The 21,940-nt window shown below is 43.1% G+C and overlaps 1 protein-coding gene across 4 annotated transcripts; it reads right to left on the bottom strand.

The window, feature by feature from the left end:
- Positions 1 to 225: 225 nt before the first annotated feature.
- wscd1b (WSC domain containing 1b) lies at positions 226 to 14,465 on the bottom strand. 4 transcript variants are annotated; one of them, XM_077019220.1, is made up of 9 exons: positions 14,089 to 14,465; positions 7,635 to 8,207; positions 7,406 to 7,520; positions 5,576 to 5,760; positions 3,154 to 3,275; positions 2,614 to 2,785; positions 2,316 to 2,480; positions 1,965 to 2,165; positions 226 to 1,644 (listed from the first exon to the last, which is right to left on the bottom strand). In XM_077019220.1, exons 2-9 carry the CDS (start codon positions 8,023 to 8,025, stop codon positions 1,292 to 1,294), a joined length of 1,704 nt encoding a protein of 567 aa, XP_076875335.1. In that variant the 5' UTR covers positions 8,026 to 8,207; positions 14,089 to 14,465; the 3' UTR covers positions 226 to 1,291. The 4 variants fall into 4 exon arrangements, with proteins under 4 accessions (XP_076875335.1, XP_076875339.1, XP_076875337.1 ...); XM_077019224.1 differs by having other exon boundaries at positions 14,094 to 14,465; XM_077019222.1 differs by lacking the exon at positions 14,089 to 14,465 and adding an exon at positions 11,080 to 12,640.
- Positions 14,466 to 21,940: the final 7,475 nt, after the last annotated feature.

Below are 21,940 nucleotides of genomic sequence, written 5' to 3'. Positions count from 1 at the left end.
GTGTTCTAACTGCACAGATGGGTAAAAAGCGGAGGACAAATTTCGATTGCGGTGAAAAATCACAATTGACAAAATATGGCACATTTAATGATGGCATCTTAAAATCATATCTGAAAAAGCTGACAAATGGTGGGAAAGTAATATAGGGCTGATGTTCCAAACACCACTAACACAACAGCGATTCCATCATTTAATTCATCCCAAATGATTTTATTGGCAGTCAGAAATCACAACGAAGGTTTTGATGCTTTTTCATTTTTAATTCCACAGGATTTTTCTCAACGTTGTTTATCTGGATTTTTTTTTCAGGGTTGTTATTGGTTTTGTTGTTTTCTGTTCATTATCAATTTTCTCTGTGTATTGTCCCGGTGTGAACCATCCATCCCCCTGCTGACAGTTACTGGCATTCAGAGGCGGTCATGCACATAGACTGGTGTTGTGTAAATTGTTGCTTGTCTTGTTTTTGTTAGCCAATATCTTCTTCAGGTGGTGTATGTTGCCACAGCACCTGGGGGTTCTGATGTTATATTATTCTTTGTTTAAGCCTGTATGTTAAGCTGATTGTTGTCATTCCTAAAAGGTTCAGTTGGAGATCTGTATTTCCTTCCTCACATTTTTCTGCGCACTCCTCACTCATAACACCTGGATGTCCAACAAAGGTCTAAAGAAAAGCAAAGGTGAACTTACCCAAAATGACAGGGGATGTTAAAATAAGGCTCAGGTACAATTTGCACCTTACAGAGTAACACAGCTCTTAACTGCCACGTCTGTATGGGGTATCCCTGTGTTCCTTTTCTCAAACGAGCAGTTCTAAAGCACATGCTCTAAGACAAAAGTGTATCTGCGTTTTGATCACCAGCCCACCTGTTGAAACACAATAAGCTCCTTGTGAGTACTGAGTGTGCTACATCTCCAGGGCTGCTGTGGCCACTAGAAGTGCAAATAATTTCATAACGCTTGAAAGTCTAGATCTGAGCTAGTTCTTTGGACCTTAGTCAAGTCAAGATAAATTTTTCAGTCTAAACTTCAAACATACCACAGAGGAGTAGTTCACCAGCTGGATTTATTAGGTACTAAAGGAAGGTCAAGTTGCCTTTTGCTTGAGAGATGTAGCCTACAAGAGGAACAAATGAAGTTCAAGGTCACAGGAATGGCTGCCAAACACATGCAGATCTCCAGGCACTTCTGTTATGGTTCGCCGGCCCCTCTCTCTTCTTCCCTCAAATGTTAACACTTTCATCATGTCCTTTGCCACTCTAGTCACTGGCACTCATCATCATCATCATCATCATCATCTAGGCATGTACTCCTCTGGCAGGCCACTCAGGTTCCTGTCCCGGAGGGCCTTGTCCACAGCACGAATGTATCCGTCTATGCGAGTCCTCATGTCCGGCGTGAAGGGGTCATCAGCGAGGTGGAGGGTGGCCAAGCGTTTGAAGTGGCCGTCCCGATTACTGGCAGCACACAGGAGCCTCTCGTCAGACACGCTAGCGTTTAGGAAGGAGGCAATGCGCTTCAGCCGAGGGCGGAGATCTTCCTGCAGCTCCTCGTAGTGCACCACCAGCAGGCGGGTGGAGTACTGGAGCCAGGCCAGAGCATGGGACGCCCACCAAGAGGCGTAGCTGTCCACAAACTCGGGCCACTCTGAGGAAAGGAAAGCGTGAGTGGAAGATGCAGCTGATTAGAAAAGCTTCATTTGAAGATGAACTATTAATCTATTCAGCTTTGTTTCAAAGGCCTTCACCACAATCACTGCAACACCATGTCACCATTTTGATCATCGTCCATCTTTCCGAACCATTAGCTACAAATTCTGTTTTTTACTCAGTACACACCACACACTCCCACCATGCTACACTAAATAATTATAGCAATTACCAAGCTAGGCAGTGATTGTGCCGCGTTAGTGGTTAGGCGTTAGTCTGAAAGCTCTTGCATAACGAAGCAGCCCGGCTGACTCGTACCATCACTCTTCCAGCGGGTGGCGGACGCGTGTCCCAGATGACCTGCACACTGGCGGTTGAACTCAGCCACCAGGCAGCGGTAAGGGTTCCGTATGAGCAGGATGGCAGAGTGGAACATGCTGATCTCTCTCGGCCCGCTCTCGTGCGTCTTCACACAGATTGTCCTTCCACTTCGCCAGTAGTCCTTCTCACCCTTAAAGCCTTTGAAACCCCAGCACAGGACACTCACATCTTAAACCATTCGTTCTTTAGCATTTATTCAAGCTGTTTTTTTTTTTTACCACTACTTTTTTTTCTTTCATACCTTCTTGTTAAACGCCTGACTCATGAAGTCTAGGCCGAACGCCTCACCTTTGCTGTACAAAGAGCCGTCGAAGTAGTAGCTGCCCGTGTAGTAGCCGGTGGAGAGCTCCAATAGGTGGCGCAGCCAGGTGTTACCTGCTCCGGGGAAGCTGGACAGTGCCACCAGAGAGGATGACCTCTCAGGCAGAAATGACCTCTCCCTGCACCTGGAGTCTGACACCATGGGACACATTGTGCACACTGATGAGTGAATGGTGTGTGTGTGTGTGTGTGTGTGTGTGTGTGTGTGTGTGTGTGTGTGTGTGTGTGTGTGTGTGTGTGTGTGTGTGTGTGTGTGTGAGCTTACCTAGCACTGGAGTGCTGTACACCTGGACGTAGTTTTGGTCAGCAAGGGTAGAGAGGTTTGTTGTGTTCCTCCATCCACATAGGTGTCCGTCTACTCTCTTGTGCATTATTAAAAGAGAGGAGGCAGGGCCACACAGACAGTCCCGCCCTCTCAATAAGGCTAATGGAAGTTCCTGTCAGGGTCACATGCAAAGAAAAAAAAAGCCTTTCATTCTGTGAAAAGTCACTCTGTAATCAGTTAAATTCAAGTTGTCATTTAGCTTCATACATAGGGCTGTCTAACACTGCAAAAATGATTTGTTTCAATCATTCTCCAGTACATAAATGCTCTCAACTAGTTGTGAGTAACTGCTCTCCTGTCACCTATTTGTAGGCCTCTTAGCTGTTGTGAGAATCACTCGTCCGAGACAAGCAATTGTATTTTTTGAGAGTCTAAACAGGCTGTTGAACGGCAGAGAAGTATTGACTGATGGCGCCTCCTGTTCATGCAAGTGCAAAGAGGATGTAAGAACTCTGTGGAGTGTGTTTAAGAGTGCAAAACCTTATCTGTGCAGGTCTCCACACACAGCTGGGAGGTCAGGTTGAAGTGGCTGCCATGAAATAGTGAGTCACCACCGGTGTCCCTCGGTGTTAGGAAGCAGCCGTGGTAGCGAACGTTCCTGTCTGAAAGAGGATGAATGTAGTGTCACACTCTCTCACGCCTACGTGCTCATTCTGTTATGACTGTGTGATCAGGTGAGCTGGTGTTTAACCCTGCACTTCTGCTGGTGTCACAGCTAAACTGAATTATAAAATTATTATAAGAATGTTTGCTTACTCCCTCTCGCTTTTTTCAATTTTTTCATTCTTTCTTCTTATCTCTCTCCCTTCCTTTCTTTTTTCTTTCTCTCTTTCTCATATGGCTTATCTATCTCATCTCTTCCTTCTGTATCTTCAGTCTCACAGAGCAAGAATCTAGCCCTGGGATTATCTAGGATGAATCCAATATTGGAAACCAGAAAGTCTTGAAACCTTGTGTGGCTTGACTGATATTCTGTGGACACACTGAATACTCTGTGGGCCAGATTCCACTAAAACAGGGGTCGCCAACCTTTTTGAAACTGGGAGCTACTTCTTGGATGCCAATTATTGCGGAGGGCTACCAGATTAGTACGAACGAAAGTTGCGTGTGCGAGTGTCAATTGCTAAGCGGGAAGACCGCTAGCAACCGTGGACAATCTATAATAGCAGCAAAAACATATGCGATGCAGCACTTTGGTGCATGGCGCTATAGTGAGCTATTTTTAAAACAAGCCCGTGGGCGACTCATGACGTGGGTGACCCCTGGTTTATTCAATATTGACGGCAGCCTAACTTTTTGATTGACAGGTAATTGAGCAATAGAACACGAGAGGGAGTGTGTTATCGTGAATATCTGCATCTCAATTCAGGGGCTGCAGCCTACGTAGACCGCGTAGACCGCAGCCCACGGTGGCCACACACTTCGAAGGCCGGGTAGGCTGCATCTCACGGCTGTTAAATGAAACAGTCTAGTCTTCGCAAGACGTGTGTTTGCGTGACCAGGCTCTACCCCATTACGTTACATATGTGTTAGCGCGCTGTCCAACAAATATCACATCACCCACAAATGCCTAAAAGAAAATGCGTTGAACATGTATTCACATGTTTGACGGAAAGTATAACTTCATAACAAAATTCAATGTATTTTTATAAACGTTACTCTTTAGTAAATACTCAAAGCACAGGTTTACCTGCAATATCATTAATAACTGGCATGTTATTTAGCATCTCATTGCACTATAAATGTCCATATTTAAAAAATACCGACATTTAAAAACGAATTCTTCGGCCCGAACACTAGACTCCGCCTGTTTATTGTTCATAGAGCAATGAATCCTGGGATATGGTGGGACGTGAAGGATACTCAGACGCATCCTTCGTTTTCGGGGTTTTGAAGGCTACATTCGTCGGCCGCATAAGAAGGAGTCCACGAATTGGGACAGCCTCGTCGCGGCGCAGTGACGTAACCGGCCTACAAATGCGCACTTCATGGGCTGCAGCCCCTGAATTGAGATACACCTTGGCTGCATCTCAATTCAGGGGCTGCAGCCTACGTAGACCGCGTAGACCGCAGCCCACGGTGGCCACACACTTCGAAGGCCGGGTAGGCTGCATCTCACGGCTGTTAAATGAAACAGTCTAGTCTTCGCAAGACGTATGTTTGCGTGACCACGCTCTGCCCCGTTTCATACATTACATATGTGTTAGCGCGCTGTCCAACAAATATCACATCACCCACAAATGCCTAAAAGAAAATGCGTTGAACATGTATTCACATGTTTGACGGAAAGTATAACTTCATAACAAAATTCAATGTATTTTTATAAACATTACTCTTTAGTAAATACTCAAAGCACAGGTTTACCTGCAATATCATTAATAACTGGCATGTTATTTAGCATCTCATCGCACTATAAATGTCCATATTTAAAAAATACCGACATTTAAAAACGAATTCTTCGGCCCGAACACTAGACTCCGCCTGTTTATTGTTCATAGAGCAATGAATCCTGGGATATGGTGGGACGTGAAGGATACTCAGACGCATCCTTCGTTTTCGGGGTTTTGAAGGCTACATTTGTCGGCCGCATAAGAAGGAGTCCACGAGAAGGACAGCCTCGTCGCGGCGCAGTGACGTAACCGGCCTACAAATGCGCACTTCGTGGGCTGCAGCCCCTGAATTGAGATACACCTCTTATGTGCCGTTACTTGACAACGCGTCAATATGTAATATTATATGTAATTCATTGGCCCTTTGACGAGCTACTCGGAAAGGGGTAGCGACGTGTTGGAGACCCCTGCACTAAAACCATCCACCACCAGCACCTGCACCACTTCCTCTCTGTGTTCCTCTCTATGTTCCTCTCTTTAATTTACAGCTATTGTTCAAATAGCTCACTTACATCTCCTGTGGCCGGGCAGCGTCTCCTCTACCTTGTAGACAGACAGGCGTGCCACACCTCCACAGGGAGAGCCCCTGTCTCCCCGGCAGTCCAGGTTGCAGTCCTCCATCCGAGCACGTGGGGCATTGATCCGGTTCCCGCAGTGACATTCTGTCCCATATTCCAGCCCTGCGAACTGGTACCCACTACAAGAAGGACAGCTGCATTCATGTTAACCATTACACAAGTTACCTCACACTCTGGAAAGAGTCAGTGGCATGTTCAGATTGCTCTTTAAAAGAAACATTTGTCTCTAGCATGGCAGTGTGATGTCTTTTATAGAAACCTTTAACGATTTTTGTGATCTTTGCAGCATGTGAGACCAGGTTTCAGCTGCACCGCTCACCCAACTAAGAGACTTTTTACAGGAAAAGGTGCATTTATGCATCAATATGATTAATTATGCTTTGTTGGTAGTGTGGGTGGCCCATGACATGTTCTGGCTCAGATTCTTTACTGTATGCTCTTCACTGCTAAATGGTTCTGTTTGCATATGTTAACGCTCACCATGATGGCATCACGGCAGTAATATTTTCTATTTCCAGGACAAGCAGGATGAGTGTTAATCACATCTGGCATATAGCCTGAATGTGGTTCATTTTGTCCTATGAGTCAAGCGTTTAGGGAGAAGCTGCGACTGCTGCACATGCTGAGTGTTGTTGGCCAGGTGGCCTCCAGCCGCGCGCTGGACAGCACCACCTCTGTGTGCTCCTGCTGGACCAGCCCCAAAACAGCCCAGATCCGGCCACCTGTCCCTGCCACACTGCCTGTTCTCTTCCCTGAGAACAGTGTGTCTTTTCATTTTGTCTGCCTTTAGTCTGGGACCTGGAGGATGGAGAATGCTTCGATTTCTATGGTTCCAAGGATACAAATTCCTTTTCAGTTTTGGGAGGATACCAAACAATCATTTGTGTTGATGATTTACTGGGAGCAAAAAACCGTACCTGTTATAAATGACACTGAACTATACAATGAAAGATAACAACAATAATATGAAAGTACATTGTACAACATAATGACATGCTAGCAAAGAAATCTAAATGTCTACTTATGTCTTCTCACTAATTTGTTATCAATACTGTAGGATCACGGAGTTGAAGATCTCTTTGGAAGACACAGTGATTAAAACTCCTGATTAAAACTGTTTGCATGCACATGTTTGTACAAATGTGTGTCCATGCTTATGTCTTCTAAAATTATCAAATCAAATCAAATATATTTGTATAGCGCTTTTCACAACAGTTATCAACAGTTGTCTGCCAGCAATGAATTAAACAATGAATTTTTGTCCACTTAATTAAGCCTCTCTTAGAGGACAAGGCAGATTGCTAAGTTGTTCATTCTGTGTTGTATTGACTGGTAACATCTTAAGAGCACAAAGCTTCACTTTGCTTCATGGCATGACACAAGTACCACTAGTCCCAACCAGACTATGACGCAGAGACTCATGACGCTTCATCAAACTGCATTTCACAGATTGGCCTTTGATTGGCTCTTCAGCATCATGAGTGAAGGCTTTCCAATCCAATGGGATCAGTAATCTGAACATCAATATGTTGCAGTGCCCTACCCTGCACAGGTCTACTGGTCATATGTGTTCTTCTGCCAGTAGAGACCTTGGGGCTGCATGGTTTCTCAGTGTGATTTCATTTTGTGGAAAACACCACAGTAGCCAATATTTCAATACAGAGTATGGTCATTTTTCTTCTTTCCCATCCCCTAAATATGTAATGAGACACCATGATTGACTGACCATCCTCTGTGTGGTTCATGGTTCTGGTGAAACAGTACCTCTCTGAGCATGTGTCTTGACACAAGGAGCTGGTCATTTTGCGAAAATCATACAGCATTGTGCCTCCAAGCGCATGCTTCTCGTCATTATTCACGAAACATCCAATGTAGGTTCCTTGTGAGAACAATTGAGAAGACCGGTGTGAAAGACTAGTGTGAGACGGCTCTACGAAAGGTTTACAATCAGCACAGAGACCATGTTGTGGTCCTTCCATTCAGGAAGTCTTACCTTTTTGTCTGGTTTCATTGTGTTTCGCCATGTCATCCTGCTCTGCTCTCCAGCCTGGAAACCCACGCCGCCGTAGATGCCTGAGCTTCAGGTTCCGAGACATAAGATGCTCTTGTTCTGCTTTATGGCTTGATAGATCCATGGGACTGTTCTCCAGATCCTGGATTATTCGGGATCCCAGTCTCCTGTAGTGCCAGGTGACACCAGGTACCCCCAGAGCTCTAGGTGGTGCCATCAGAAAGGGCGTCTCAGTTCCTCTTTGAAACAAGGCCACACTGGAGCGCTGGAGCAGCAGTACACTCCCTGCCATGAGATAAGCCACGCCCAAGAAGAGGAGGAGCAACTGAGCCCGCCTTAAAAAGCGCTGCAGTCTGTAGGAAGTTTTTGCCATCCTGTTAGTTCAAGGGCTGTCCACAAAGGCTGCTGGTACTTTTTAAGATCAGCACACACAGCTGTACTACGGCTCATGGGCTGTTGTCCTCACTGTAGTGTGTCAGATTTTCATTGACCTGCAGCAATAAGCGGGGGGCTGGATTCACACACAAATCATCTCATGACTTACATCCAAAAAGCCTGAAAAAGAAAAAAACATTGTTATACATCAGTTACATTTTGGTGCATTAATGTGTGTTTAAGTTGAAGAAAGGCACTCATGTAAAACATGTATAACCTTAAGAATGTGTGTATTCTTAAAAATAAACCCCAAACACATTAGATGATGTCATTAAAAAAAAGCCAATTCTCTTTGACCTCAGCATGGAATTTAAGCACTGCTCCTTACCCAGAAGGAAAAGCTGTCTCTCTGAGAGTTAGAGTGTGTGCCTTGACCTTCATATCAGCCTGAATGTGGTTTGAAGAGGAAGAAGCTGCCGTGTTGGGAACACTTCTTCCTGGCTACAGTGCGTGACTGAGGGCCATATCTCATTCATAAGGCAGAACAGTAGCAGGATGCTACTTAGCTCTGCTAAGAATCTTACATCTTGCATCCCTACAATTTCTGAACTACTACAATGAATTAGTTCATGCTGGAGGGATTTTATAATCTTGACCAGCAGCAAATAAGATATTGGAGTGTTATATGTGTCACAGATCCCTCCTCTGGTGGTGCCCATGGTGCTAGAGCCATGTGGTTTTGTTTTTCTTTTTGTTTCTGTTTTGTTTAGCCTTGTCCCCTCTTGTTCTACTAATTACCCTACCTCTCATTGTTTTCAGCTAATCTGAGTTTCTTCCAATCATGTTGTGTGTGACATTGGGTGTTCTGAGTAACCTTTCACACCTAGGGTTAGGGTTAGGGTTAGTAACCTAGGGTTAGAGTAATCTATCACACCTATGGGTTAGGGTTAGGGTTAGTAACTTAGGGTTAGGGTTAGTAACCTAGGGTTAGTGTAATCTATCACACCTAGGGTTAGGGTTAGGGTTAAGGTTAGTAACCTAGGGTTAGAGTAATCTATCACACCTATGTCTTTGTTTGGCGTTCTCATTAGATTTGTTTCCAATTCTGAGCCCTAGCACATTATGGTTTTGCTCTACATAAATGTTTTGTATCTTTTTGCTACCTGTCATCGACTGTGTATCTGAAAACAAATCTAAAATTAGGCTGAGGAGCTTATTAATAAACACTGACAAACACTGTAATTTCAAAAATATATAGATATATTTAAACCCCTATAATAATAATCCAGATCATGTTATAGTGAATTTATCAGATATAGTTTTCCTTATTTGAATGAAAAAATCAAAACTTAAAAACTTATCAGTTTTTATTTTGGAGCACAATCATAAGCATGGCAGGAAAGCAAATGAGCTTTCTCCATCTTATATCCTGATTGGTTCTCAGATGTACCCAGTAACACTGGTGAATACCTGGTTTTAAAATAAATTACTCTGGGTGGTTTACAGATTGGCATGACTGTGATATGTTCCCGTCATTCACTTAGCTAGCTAGATCCCAACTTATTAAACAGAACATCATTATATTTTTTAGGAATTTTCAGTTTTTTTGTGGTTTTAATGTTCATTAAAATCAGAAATCATTAAAATGCACAAAATGGGCTGCAGAACCGTGTATGTTAGAGAGCTGTTCTAAGAGTAGAAAATCCAAGAAGTGTCTTGCTCATTAAATCAAATATTACTTAGTGAATAAGTAGACAATTTTGATAAATCTAAAAAGTCAAGACTGTCATGATGACTGTTATTACCTGTCATCAAAAAACATCCCAATCAAGATTTCTTCTAATACAACTTCTGGATATCAGCCCAGAGATGCTTTTCAAATTCGGAGCAGTCTGTCTGTCTTTCCCGCTTTGTTCTTGTCTGTCTGTTCTTTTCTCCTTCTCTCCATATCCGTCATTCCCTCTCTCGCACACACACACACAATTTCAATTCAGTTTGTTTTTCTCAATTCAAGGTAGCTTTACTGGCATGATTGTATCAGGTACAATTCTGTCAAAGCATTTGAGGATTACAGCTGAATTTGCTCTGAGGAAATTACTATTACTGATTTTGTAATAACACAAATCTTGTTTAATGTTGTTTAATAATAACATTTAAAAAACATGACAACATTAAACTAGATTTATGTTATTACAAAATCAGTAATAATACTAATATATGAACATGATATAGGTAATTAATATATATACAGTGCAAGCTATAGTCTCTCAGGTTACATATTTTCCAGGAAGACTTCCTGTGTTTCCTTCTCCAAGAATAATTAGTAATTTTTTTAAGTGTTAAAAAATTAAAACATTTCAGATTATACAATAATTTTATTGTAAAATTGTCTCAAATCTTTGTGAGTCTTCCACAATGAAGGAGAAAGTACAGCTCTGTCTCAATCAATCAATCATCAGTTATTTATATAGCACCTTACACAAACAAAGTTGACCAAAGCGCTGTACACAATGGAATCCAAAATAAACTAGTATGGTCTTTTCTTAGTCCATGTAACGTTTCAGGGGGACAGGCGTGACGCAAGTGCAAGATTTGACTAGTTTATTAAAGAAACAAGGGACAGACTAGACAGACAAAACTACCAGGTACACGAACATTAGCTTAACAGAAACATCAAACAACAAGACGGCAAAACAGAACCACAACACGACAGAACTACTCTTGACTTAATGCAAAACCGACACACACATAACTGTAAGACAGAACTAGAAACCAAAGAGGACTAACGAACATCAGACTCGGGGTTACTGGCACAAGAACAGCTACAAACGTAAACGCAAAGTGCAGGGCTGCAGACAGTAACATAACATAAAGGACACAACCGATAGAAAACTGAACAACAACACAGAGAGGAAAACTATCGAATACAACGAGACCAAACGGGAAGCTGAAAACAGACACAGAGTACAACTGAGACACTTAACGGACACAGAAAACACATACGGTAAGGTAAAGCAGAGCGAGGGCAAGGAAGACAGAGGGATGCACTTACTAACAATGACTGACACGGAGGACTGAAACAGGAGGGAAGATATACTCTGAACAGGGGAGTGAAACGAGATTCAGGTGTGGGCACTAAAGACGGGGGCGGAACAGACACAAGGGAAAGCACAGAACCGGGGAAACTAGGTGGGACCAGGGAGGAGGGCGGAGCTGGACGTAACAGTCCATGTGCAGTTGGTAATGATACCATTTGCAAATAATTGAAAATTGAAAGCCATCCTAAATAAGTGTGTTTTAAGTTCGGCTTTAAATATTGGTAGATCAGTGATGGAACGTAGAACAGTAGCAAGGCATTACACAATTTAGGACCTGCTACCGTGAAAGACCTATCACCCAACTGCTTACACCTAGACCGTGGTACCTCCAGTAGATATTGTCCACCAGAACGAAGATCTCTGCCAGGCTGATGTAACTTTATAATGTCACCTATATAGGGAGGTGCGAGTCCATGGACTGCACAGAAAATGAACAACAGAATTTTAAACTGAATTCTAAATTTTACTGGGAGCCAGTGAAGAGAGTAAAGAACAGGAGTAATATGATCGTGCTTGCGAGTATTAGTAAGAAACCGGGCAGCTGAACCAGTTGCAGGTGATGGAGCGATGCTTGACTTAGTCCAATGTACAGTGCATTGCAATAATCCAGATGTGAACTAACGAAGGCATGGATTGCTTTTTCAAGGTCATTATTGTTCAGAAAAGGTTTTATTTTGGTAAGGAGGCGCAGTTGAAAGAAACTAGCCCTCACAACACAATTTATGAAGGTCAAATTTCAGACTTAAGTCCAACTTTACCCCCAGATTTGTAACCACTTGACTGCAGTGGGGATGTAAAACACCCAGACTGCTTTCATAGTGACCACACACTCACACACATTGATACACACTCACAGTGATCACATACACGCACTCACCACACACACACACACACACTCACCTTTCTCTCTCTCTCTCTCTCTCTCTCTCTCTCTCTCTCTCTCTCTCACACACACACACACACACACACAGAGACACACACTCACTGCTTTCATAGTGACCACACACTCACACACACTCATACACTCACACAGTGACCTCATACACACACACACACATACACACACACAAATACACATTCATACACACTCACACAGTGACCTCATACACACACATACATACACACACACACACACACACACACTAACCACTCACACACACACACACACACACACTCACCTCTCTCTCACATACACACACACACACACACACACACTCAAATCTCTCTGTCACACACACACACACACACACACTCATTGCTCTCACAGTGACACGCAGGCTTTCCCATCTGGGCAGCCAGAGTTTCTTGATTCTGCCTGTTTCCATGGCCAGACTGTAAATACTGAACCTATATTTGGTGAGGTTCTGTCTGCTGTGGAACATGCAGAGATGTGGTATAGAGATATTCCAGTAATTCCTATTGTATGTTTTTTTGTGTGTGTGTGTGTGTGTGTGTGTGTGTGTGTGTGTGTGTGTGTGTGAGAGAGAGAGAGAGAGAGCGAGAGAGGGAGAGAGTGATGTGAATGTGTGTGTGTGTGAGAAAGAGAGAGAGAGCGAGAAAGGGAGAGAGTGATGTGAATGTGTGTGTGTGAGAAAGAGAGAGAGAGAGAGAGAGAGAGGTGAGTGTGTGTGTGTGTGTGTGAGAGGGAGAGAGAGTGAGGTGAATGTGTGTGTGTGAGAGAGAGAAAGAGAGAGAGAGAGAGAGGTGAGTGAGTGTGTGTGTGTGTGTGTGAGAGAGAGAGAGAGAGAGAGAGAGAGACAGAGAGAGGTGTGATATTCCACTAATTGCTATTGTTTGTTTGGGGGCCTGATAGGTCTGTAATTTATTAGTTTTGTTTTTATTGCCCCAATGTTCCAGACAGGTTTCCTGGCTTTGTTTGATCATTTGGTTATCTCAGATTGGATCAGGAGTGCTGGACTGGGACTGCTATGTATTAGGGGTCTGGCACTGCTATGTATTAGGGGTCAGTAGGTTAGTTAGTCTTAGTAGGCCTACCAGCTGACAGAGGGGACTGGATTCCTCTCTCTCTCTCTCTCTCTCTCTCTCTCTCTCTCTCTCTCTCTGACTCTGTCTGTCTTTGTATATCTATGACTGGCTGCCTTAACTCCAAAGCTGCAGTCTAATGCCAACAAAGTGGAATCCCATTATATTTGGCATTACTTGGAACAGAAGCAACAACAACAGGGTTAGGGATAGGGTTATTGTTAGGGTTATTGTTAGGGTTATTGTTAGGGTTAGTTAGGAAAGTCTGAGGCTTTACATGTGCAGTCAGAAACACCTTTTACACGCTTAGTTCATATATTGGCCTATATATTCAAGAAGATATTTTCCTTTGCCACCTATTCATAATATTACACAAGAATATATTTTTGATTTCCACGCTCAACTTTTAAGTCTAGTTGGTCTTTGTTTTGTGCATCAAATAACTATTACCGGACTTAATACAATATTTCTGTTTTTTAAGTGAATAAAAGTCGTATGTCAAATCATAACATATATCTTATCCTTAATTATTAAGCAACTATAAAGCTGTGGTTTAAAGCTAAATCTGTTTTCTTAAAAAATATCTTCTCTGAAAAGAATGGTATCCGAAGCTAGGCAACGCACGATGTTTCAGCACCATCACTGTGAACAGCTACCGTAGTTCATTTAAATCACCACAAAGCAAAACGGGTTACGTGGTGATACAGAATTATTTTAGAATTTTGGGTTAATAGGGTTGAATTAATAGGTTGGTTTGTAGGGTTTTAACTGAAGGTTTTGGGAAAATGCGATATGTTTTTAAATAGCTACACAAACAAACACTGGGAGCAACAGTTTGAAAGGGATCCTTCTTACTGCCTTAGAATATGGAAACTATTCTATAAATAGCATGCAGTTAAACAACTGAAATCCACTGAATTCAATCTGTTTAAATGTAAATAAAAATGAAAGAGCGCCTTAACAAAACACGATGTGTTTACCTTACGGTAGATCGAGGAAGGCTGTCACTCTTCAGTCCTTTTTCATGTAGTTGTTGTAGTCGAGCTCACACATTACAGCTTCGAGCGTCAGATGAGCTCGCGGCACACTGACCAGCTCGCGCCCACACGGTCTACCCACGCGCTCCGTATGTTTTTGACGCTCTCAAAATCTAACGGTGGCGGCTGAAGACGATCACTTCCACAGCGCGCGAATCTTGGTTCTGGTGCGTCCACGCAGACTGGTCGCCAGCCTGCCAAACCGACTCGAATTTCGAAAGGTAGAGTGATTCTTTGGGAGGCGGTGTGGTATCGATGCGCAGTGTCCTTGTGACAGTTTTTCTTTGTCTTCGTCGTTAATTGTAATTGCTTACTGCCGCTTTATAAGGACGGAAACTACATTACTTCCTGTTTTCTGGAAGGTGCACAGACCACAAAACACAGCTGCCAGAAAATAACTTCATATGAAATGTCAAATTACCGTCTCACAAGTCTTTTCGTCTCTTCTTTTCATTCATGTTAAAAAACATTTTGGGGAAATGTTTTTGGCGTTGAGGCGACTCTTTCCCTGTAAACAATAATACTTTGTGGTTGTTTTTAAAGAAACAAGGACTGGTAACCCATGTCACATCTGTTCAGCGCACCTTGGAGGCACCAAAACTGAAGAACAGATTGTTTTTTGTGTTTTCTGCCATTTAAACCTGCGGTTATGGTTGAGTGACACTTTATGAAAGAGTTTATAGACATAATTAAATGTCTGCATGCAAATTCAGCTCCCAAAATAACCTACTTCTTCACAAAAAGACACTTATTAAAAAAGTGACATGCTCATCCCAAACTGACAGTTTAATAGCTACATGCCTGCCTAATTCTAAGTCTATTACGTTTCATCTAACAATGGTACTGAATCTGAGTCATACTGGTATTTTCACAAAGCACACTGTCTTCTACATATCCACTGTTTTATTGAGGACACGTTGCTGAACAGTTTTTTAACAAAAATAAAAGAAAAAAATTTGAATTTTTCTAATTATATTCCATAATTAAATATCTTGACCTAATTTCCAATGAGCCTGTTTCATTGCCCTAGACAGAATACAAAACTTGTCTTGTTCCCCATTTGCTTTTATTTTTGGCCGTGTCTTTTCTGTTTTGGCTGGACCGTTTCTTTTTTGGCTGCATTGCATTCAGCAAGTATATGGCTACCAAACATGTCATCAAAATGCCTTAGTGAGACTCTTGGGCACAAGCATTACATGACAATGTTTGCTTTGTCCTTGCTCAGCACTACAAATCTGGTACCACATTAGAGATCATAAGATATTAACCTTTTGGTTCTTTTCAGTGAAGAATAAGCTTCTTTTACCAAACACTTGTGAAGTAGTTCACCCCCCCCCCCCCCCAAACCTTGTTTTATAAGTGTAAGAAAGCCATGATGTAATGTTTGATTCTGCTCTCCAGCTTATACAAATTGTCACCATCACAGAACTCTACCTGTTAGTTTATTAATGGTCTCTACGGGACAGACCTACAAAAATTTCTCAACCTCACACAGAGAGAAAGAGAGAGAGAGAGAGAGAGAGAGAGAGACAGACAGACAGACATACATACATACAGACAGACAGACAGACAGAAGGAGATGCAGGTTTGTGTCCCAGTCCCCCTCTTCTGGAGGCACCAGTTCTATCAGTTTAAACCCATGCCTTCATTCCATTGGTGATAGCCGGTCAGGCCATTTTTCAGATGACAGCATCACACTCGGAGATGAAAATCTGCCACACTGATTCCATCCATGAGCTACTTTCCCAGGATGCACTTTTCCTACATCCTTCTCTTTACACTCATTGGTCATGAGGCTTCACCTCAAATCCATCATCCTTTGTATGGGCAAATGGGACATGAACTAATAGACATTTTCCACCAACATGCACAAAGGACTTAACTGATATCACCAGCAGCAAAGGTGTTATTTGTTTTTTTGAAAATTGTGCACTCATATTTGAAAATCATTCCCAAAATTCAAAGTCTGATTAGGTAAGGGCTGTAGTGAAACTGGAGGGATTCCCCTACCGGGGAGTTAATGTGGTCTCACATATATTTACCACATCTGTCAACATCAGTTAAACAACAGTATACCAAAATATCATTTCATCAATAGAAAAGCACAGTTTGGCAATTGCTTCCCATGTGTTATTTTTCCTTTTATTCAATGGCTTGTTTTGGCTACACATAAATAGACTGAAAAATATCACACTGAAAAACTAATGTTGTATTTCTATAATCCAACAGCGCAGGACAAATCTACTCAAGATTTTAACAATGTATTCCACACAAGGAGGATGAGAGGCCAGATTGTAAGAAATGATTCAATGGCAGCATTTGGAATGATCACACATTTTGGTTTCCACACTTTTGTCCTGTTTCTAACAAGTGCCCTGTCCTTGAGCAAAATGTCAAATGCAATCAATAGCCTCTATTTAGAGTGGCTGGTGTTGCATTCACAGGTGGGCACTGCACACAGGCACCGACGATATCTGAGCTTGATGGCGGGGGTGTTGGTCACAGCATAGTTCACCGTGGTCTGCAACCAATCACGTTACGCTTGTGCCCAAGGTCAAGGAATGATCGACGCATTGATTAGGCTCCGCTGGAGCGTCTTGGCCAGCTGGGATAAACTGGATTAAGGGCCCTGGACAGCAGGCTGCACCGCTGGGTCCAGCTGCAGATCGGATCGACCGGGTCAAGCACACCCACACCGCCCCTGCCTCATTCACCCTGGCCTGCACTCCATGTTCCAGTGTCTACTTCTTCCTGCTTGAGCTGTGGATCTGTTAAGGAAAGAACGTCCTGTGTGGTCCCACTAATCTCTCACCCAGAGGCTTAAGAAACTGGAACATGAGACCCAGAATTATTTATCCAATTTCTCTCCAAAGGGACGTGTATAAGTTTATACAGTAAGTGTATAAAGAACTTGATGGCCATGAAAGACTCAGCCGCCGGCATGTTGATAAGCATTAGCAGCGAATCTCTTGATTACTGAAAACATCACAAATGTCACAATATTTTAAGGAGGATGAAGCCGTCGTCTATTCAAGCTTGTGTTACACAAATGTTACTTAAAACAAAATTAACTGTATAAAACAAATTTTATCAACATATTGGTCAGTGATTTCAGATGAGTTATTAATTCTGTAACAGCAGTCTTCGGTTTTATTTCACTGAAGACCTCAGAACAGCAACAACCTAGAACATAAACTGCTTAAAACTGGTTTTAATTATGCTAAATACCTTTAGGGACAAGATTCGTTGGGTCTCTTTGCTCAATAAACTGAAGAAAATCTTAAATGAAAGTTCAATGAATTTCAATGAGCTCCACTGGCTTAATTCTCAGTGATCCCTGAAAACAATGTGACCACACATGACTGGGAGCAGTTTCTGGAAGATTCCATCAAAGGCCTTTCATTGCCTTTTGTTTCTTATTGTTTAAAGGCTGCATGGCAGTTTACACAGAGCCATTCAAGTGAAGAACAAAAAAAGATCTTTTGCTCGAGCCAGCAAGCTTTATGTGTGTCTGAATCATGATTTTCATATCGCCAATGAGAAGGACACTACAGTCAGGAAGAAACGCAGTGGTGTGAATAAATCAAACAAACGTGTTACCATGCCCGTTTACTTGACCTTTTTATTTTGAAGGATTCTCAGTCTAGAAGCAAGGCCTGGCTAATGAAGAGTAGTATATGTGGTGTAGAGGCTTAGTTTCCTGACTGAAGATCCCATGGACTAGGATCCAAAACCCACTCACCACCAGCACAGGTCCCTACCATGGAACTCAATGGCATGGTCAAGGGTAGGTTTAGTGGGGCAGTCATGGTCTGGTGGGTAGGGAACCAGTCTTGTGACCAGAGGATCGTGGGTTTGTTTCCCAGGCCCCAGGCCATGAGTGAAGTGGTCTTGAGCAAGGCACTTAACTAGGGTGACCATATTTTTGTTTGGGAAAACCAGGACACTGTGTGTAAGTTGTCGAGTGGGGGGGGTGGCGAACGTAAGTTGTCGAGCGGGGGGGGGGGGGGGGGGGGGGGGGTGGCGAACGTAAGTTGTTGGTTCTCCGCCAGTTGAGTATGATGAGGCTCAACTGATGAGGCTCAGGGATTCTGTGGACACCAGGACATTTCCACAGTTTTAAAAAATATCCCGGGACAGGACGTGAAATACGGACATGTCCCGGGAAATACGGACGTTTGGTCACCCTAACTTAACATCAACTTCTGCCAGTGTTCTGGGCTATGGCTGTGTACCACTATGGGCACATGTGCATCACAGCTTCATTGCACAGATGGGTAAATGCGGAGGACAAATTTTGTTTGACAAAAATGGCACATTTACATTTATTTTATTTATTTATTTATTTTTAGTACATGGCCTGGCTAATGTAGAGTACAGGGCCTGGCTAATGTAGAGTACAGGGCCTGGCTAATGAAGAGTATAGGGCCAGGCTAAGAAGAGTACAGGGCCTGGCTAATGTAGAGTACAGGGCCTGGCTAATGAAGAGTATAGGGCCTGGCTAATGTAGAGTACAGGGCCTGGCTAATGAAGAGTATAGGGCCTGGCTAATGTAGAGTACAGGGCCTGGCTAATGTAGAGTACAGGGCCTGGCTAATGAAGAGTATAGGGCCTGGCTAATGAAGAGTACAGGGCCTGGCTAATGTAGAGTACAGGGCCTGGCTAATGAAGAGTATAGGGCCTGGCTAATGAAGAGTACAGGGCCAGGCTAATGTTTAGAGTATAGGGCCTGGCTAATGTAGAGTACAGGGCCTGGTTAATGAAGATAACAAGAGGCTAATGATGAGTACAGGGTCTGGTGTAACGTACTGACCAGATGGAGAGGGATCCAACTGCAGAAGTATACCACTTTTATTTACATAAATCATGTGTACAGAGAACGACAGGTAAATCACTAGCATTATGCTTAGTAGCATTAATGTTCTCTTGGGGGAGTCATAACGGGAGAGCAGAATCCAGGAGGTACAGAAGGGCCAGGCAGGAGACGAGGTCTGGGGAGTGAGCAAGGGTCAGAACACGGGAGATCAAACAGGCAATGGAAACACGGCATGAGTCGGCAATACTTCGCGACTAAGAAATGGTGGGAAGGTGTATAAGTATGACTGAAAAGGGGGCGTGGTGATGAGAGGCAGGTGAGGCTGGTTAGGGAAGATCAGGTGGGATTCCTTACCCCTGGCTAATGAAGAGCACAGGGCCTGGCTAATGAAGATTACAGGGCCTAGCATTGGGTGGGGGACCAATTGGATCAGGAGTCTTTGATAGTGATGGTCTCAGAGCTCAGCGAGATATGACTTATGCTCAGCTGCCTGGCTGGAGGACTGTGGAGCCAGGTGAAGGTGATGGAGAGAAGAAGTGGTTCTGGCCCATTGCCTCCTGGGAGAGGAATTCTAGCTGCAGCTCTGGTTTGAATTCTGAAGCACCACCTATGGTTACAACGGCGGTGTTTCTAAAGGCACCACAACAGTGCCACTTGTTAAAGTGTTCAAAAACTCTCCAGTGCCCTTACATGAGAGGAAGATAAGAGATGAGAACCTGTCTGTTATTTCTAGCCCTTATCTCTTCTCTTTTCTCCTCCTCTCCTCCCCTCCCCTCTCATCTCTCCTCTTCTCTCCTCTCTTCTTCACTTCACTCTGGTCATTTCATCCTTTCCTCTCCTCTTTTCCCCTTGTTTTTTCTCCTCCCTCCTCTCCTACACCCTTGGTGTCTCTTTCCACTTCGTTCTCTTCTCCTCATCTCTCTCTCCACCACGGTGAATGGTTCCTGTGTTTACTCCTCAGACGGCATGACTTATGCATGAGAGCAATCCAGCTCATTCATCTCAGCACAACTGCATTGGGTACATCTCCCTCTCTCTCTGCCTCTCTCTCTTTTGCTCTCCTTCTGTCACCTATACAACTGCTTTTCTTGTCTTTCCCAAACCCCAAGGAGGTGCTGCAAATCCCCACAGGCTCCTGGCAAAAGCAGCATGCAACTCAACAGAGAAAGCACACGAGTATGGCCATTTGTTCGTGTGAATCCATCCCTGGTGCATTTGAAAAGGCTGCATGTGCCACTTCCTCTATTAAAAGAGGAAGTCAGTGATAATAACTAAAGGACAGGGGGGTATATATATGTACTTACACTCTCAGGCTTGTAGTGCAGGTGCCTGCTGACATATGTGACACATAATATACTGGAATCCCACACCTACAACCATGGACGTAATTTTGATTTCAAAAGTGGGGGGGACATAGATTCGTCGCTATTTAAATATTTGGTTTTAACCGTAAAAACTGGGGGGGACCAAAGCCGGCTTTTGAAAAAGTGGGGGGGACATGTCCCCCCGTCCCCCCCCCCAAAATTACGTCCGTGCCTACTACCATGGTAGTATGTCAGTGCTGCTGTCTCATTGATTAATGAAAATAATATCTAGGCAGCAGTGGCCTTGTGATCAGAAACCAATCAGCGATGAATCAGATAGACAATGACAATGACAATGACAACACATAGGTTATAGTCTGTCATTGTAAACCCATACAATTCTAAAACAGTAATGGACCCTGAATTTGTAAATTGTTGTTTCTTTCTGTGATTCTTTGGATGTGGAATGCCACAGACTTCAGGAAGCGATAAGGATGACACAAATGGTCAGAAAAGTGAGATTTATTAAAGGGCTTAGCCCTAACCCTAAACCATACCTCAGGGTCATATAAACAGGCATCAGCCAGTTCTGTTAAGAGTCTGACAAAGTAGCAATGTAATGTAAATGTAAAGACATACCGAACACAAAGGACAATTAGAAACCATAACTAGAAACAGAATATCAAAAACACAATACCAAAATGGGCTGTATGCAAAAACAAAGACCAGCACAGACTAGACACAAAAGGGGTTTAAATCAGTGGCTAACCATCAGGGCCTTCAAGGCCTTCTCTGAATGTCCATTGATCTTGAAAAATATGATTTATCTATTAGATGTAATATATGTTAATAACGCTTCACCAATAATTTGTATTTTTCCTCTAAATTGGCTTTCAAATCCACTTTTCGTGCTTGTGCTGAAATTAAAAATCAACCAATCAGAATATTTCACATCGTTGTTTCTAGGTAAAACAGAGAAAGGACCTCCCCCCCCCCCCCCCCCCGGTACCTCGTGAGCTTTTAGCTTGTGTGCTAGCTAGTTAGCAGCTAGTTCAGTAACTTTAAGACTTCTTTCCTTGACGCTGCTTTCTCAGGCCTGGCAGACAGCATTGCAGCTTCGGGCCTCATTTTGACTTGACACGGCTGAAAACCGAATTCTCCGTGATGTACTCTATGAACTATTTTCAAGGTGAATCTCCAACTGACCTCCACAACTTCCTTCAGTGACAGCACGCGCCAGCTATATTTACTTACCAGTTTAATTCGGACTATTCCGGTTTCAACGAGTTCTGTCGGAACATTTAACCTACATGAGGAACATCAGTCCAGACCATCTGCACTGGCTTCAGTTACTATCGAAAGGAGCTTGTTTTGGAGCTAAAAGGCAGCAGCTGTGTGATCGCGTCATTGAGCAGTTTGTTCAGAAAGAAAGGAGAATGGATTTGGTATTCAAGTGATCAGCTGTGGTGAGTGTTTGTTAATTGATGGTTGCTAGGTATGTTTATAATAAATAAGTGTTCAGCTATTAATAATTAGCTGACATTAGTAGACTCAGAAATCTGCACACATTGCTCACTAAACACCCCTGACAGTTACATACATGCTTTATGGGACTGCCCACCGATCAAACACTTCTGTCCGCTTATCATAACTCGCCTAACTCCAATACTTAAAC

The sequence above is a fragment of the Brachyhypopomus gauderio genome, chromosome 10 (assembly GCF_052324685.1).
Source record: "Brachyhypopomus gauderio isolate BG-103 chromosome 10, BGAUD_0.2, whole genome shotgun sequence".
NCBI lineage: Eukaryota > Metazoa > Chordata > Actinopteri > Gymnotiformes > Hypopomidae > Brachyhypopomus > Brachyhypopomus gauderio.
The sequence above is the reverse complement of the archived record's forward strand: the minus strand, read 5'-3'. Positions and strand labels throughout refer to the sequence as shown.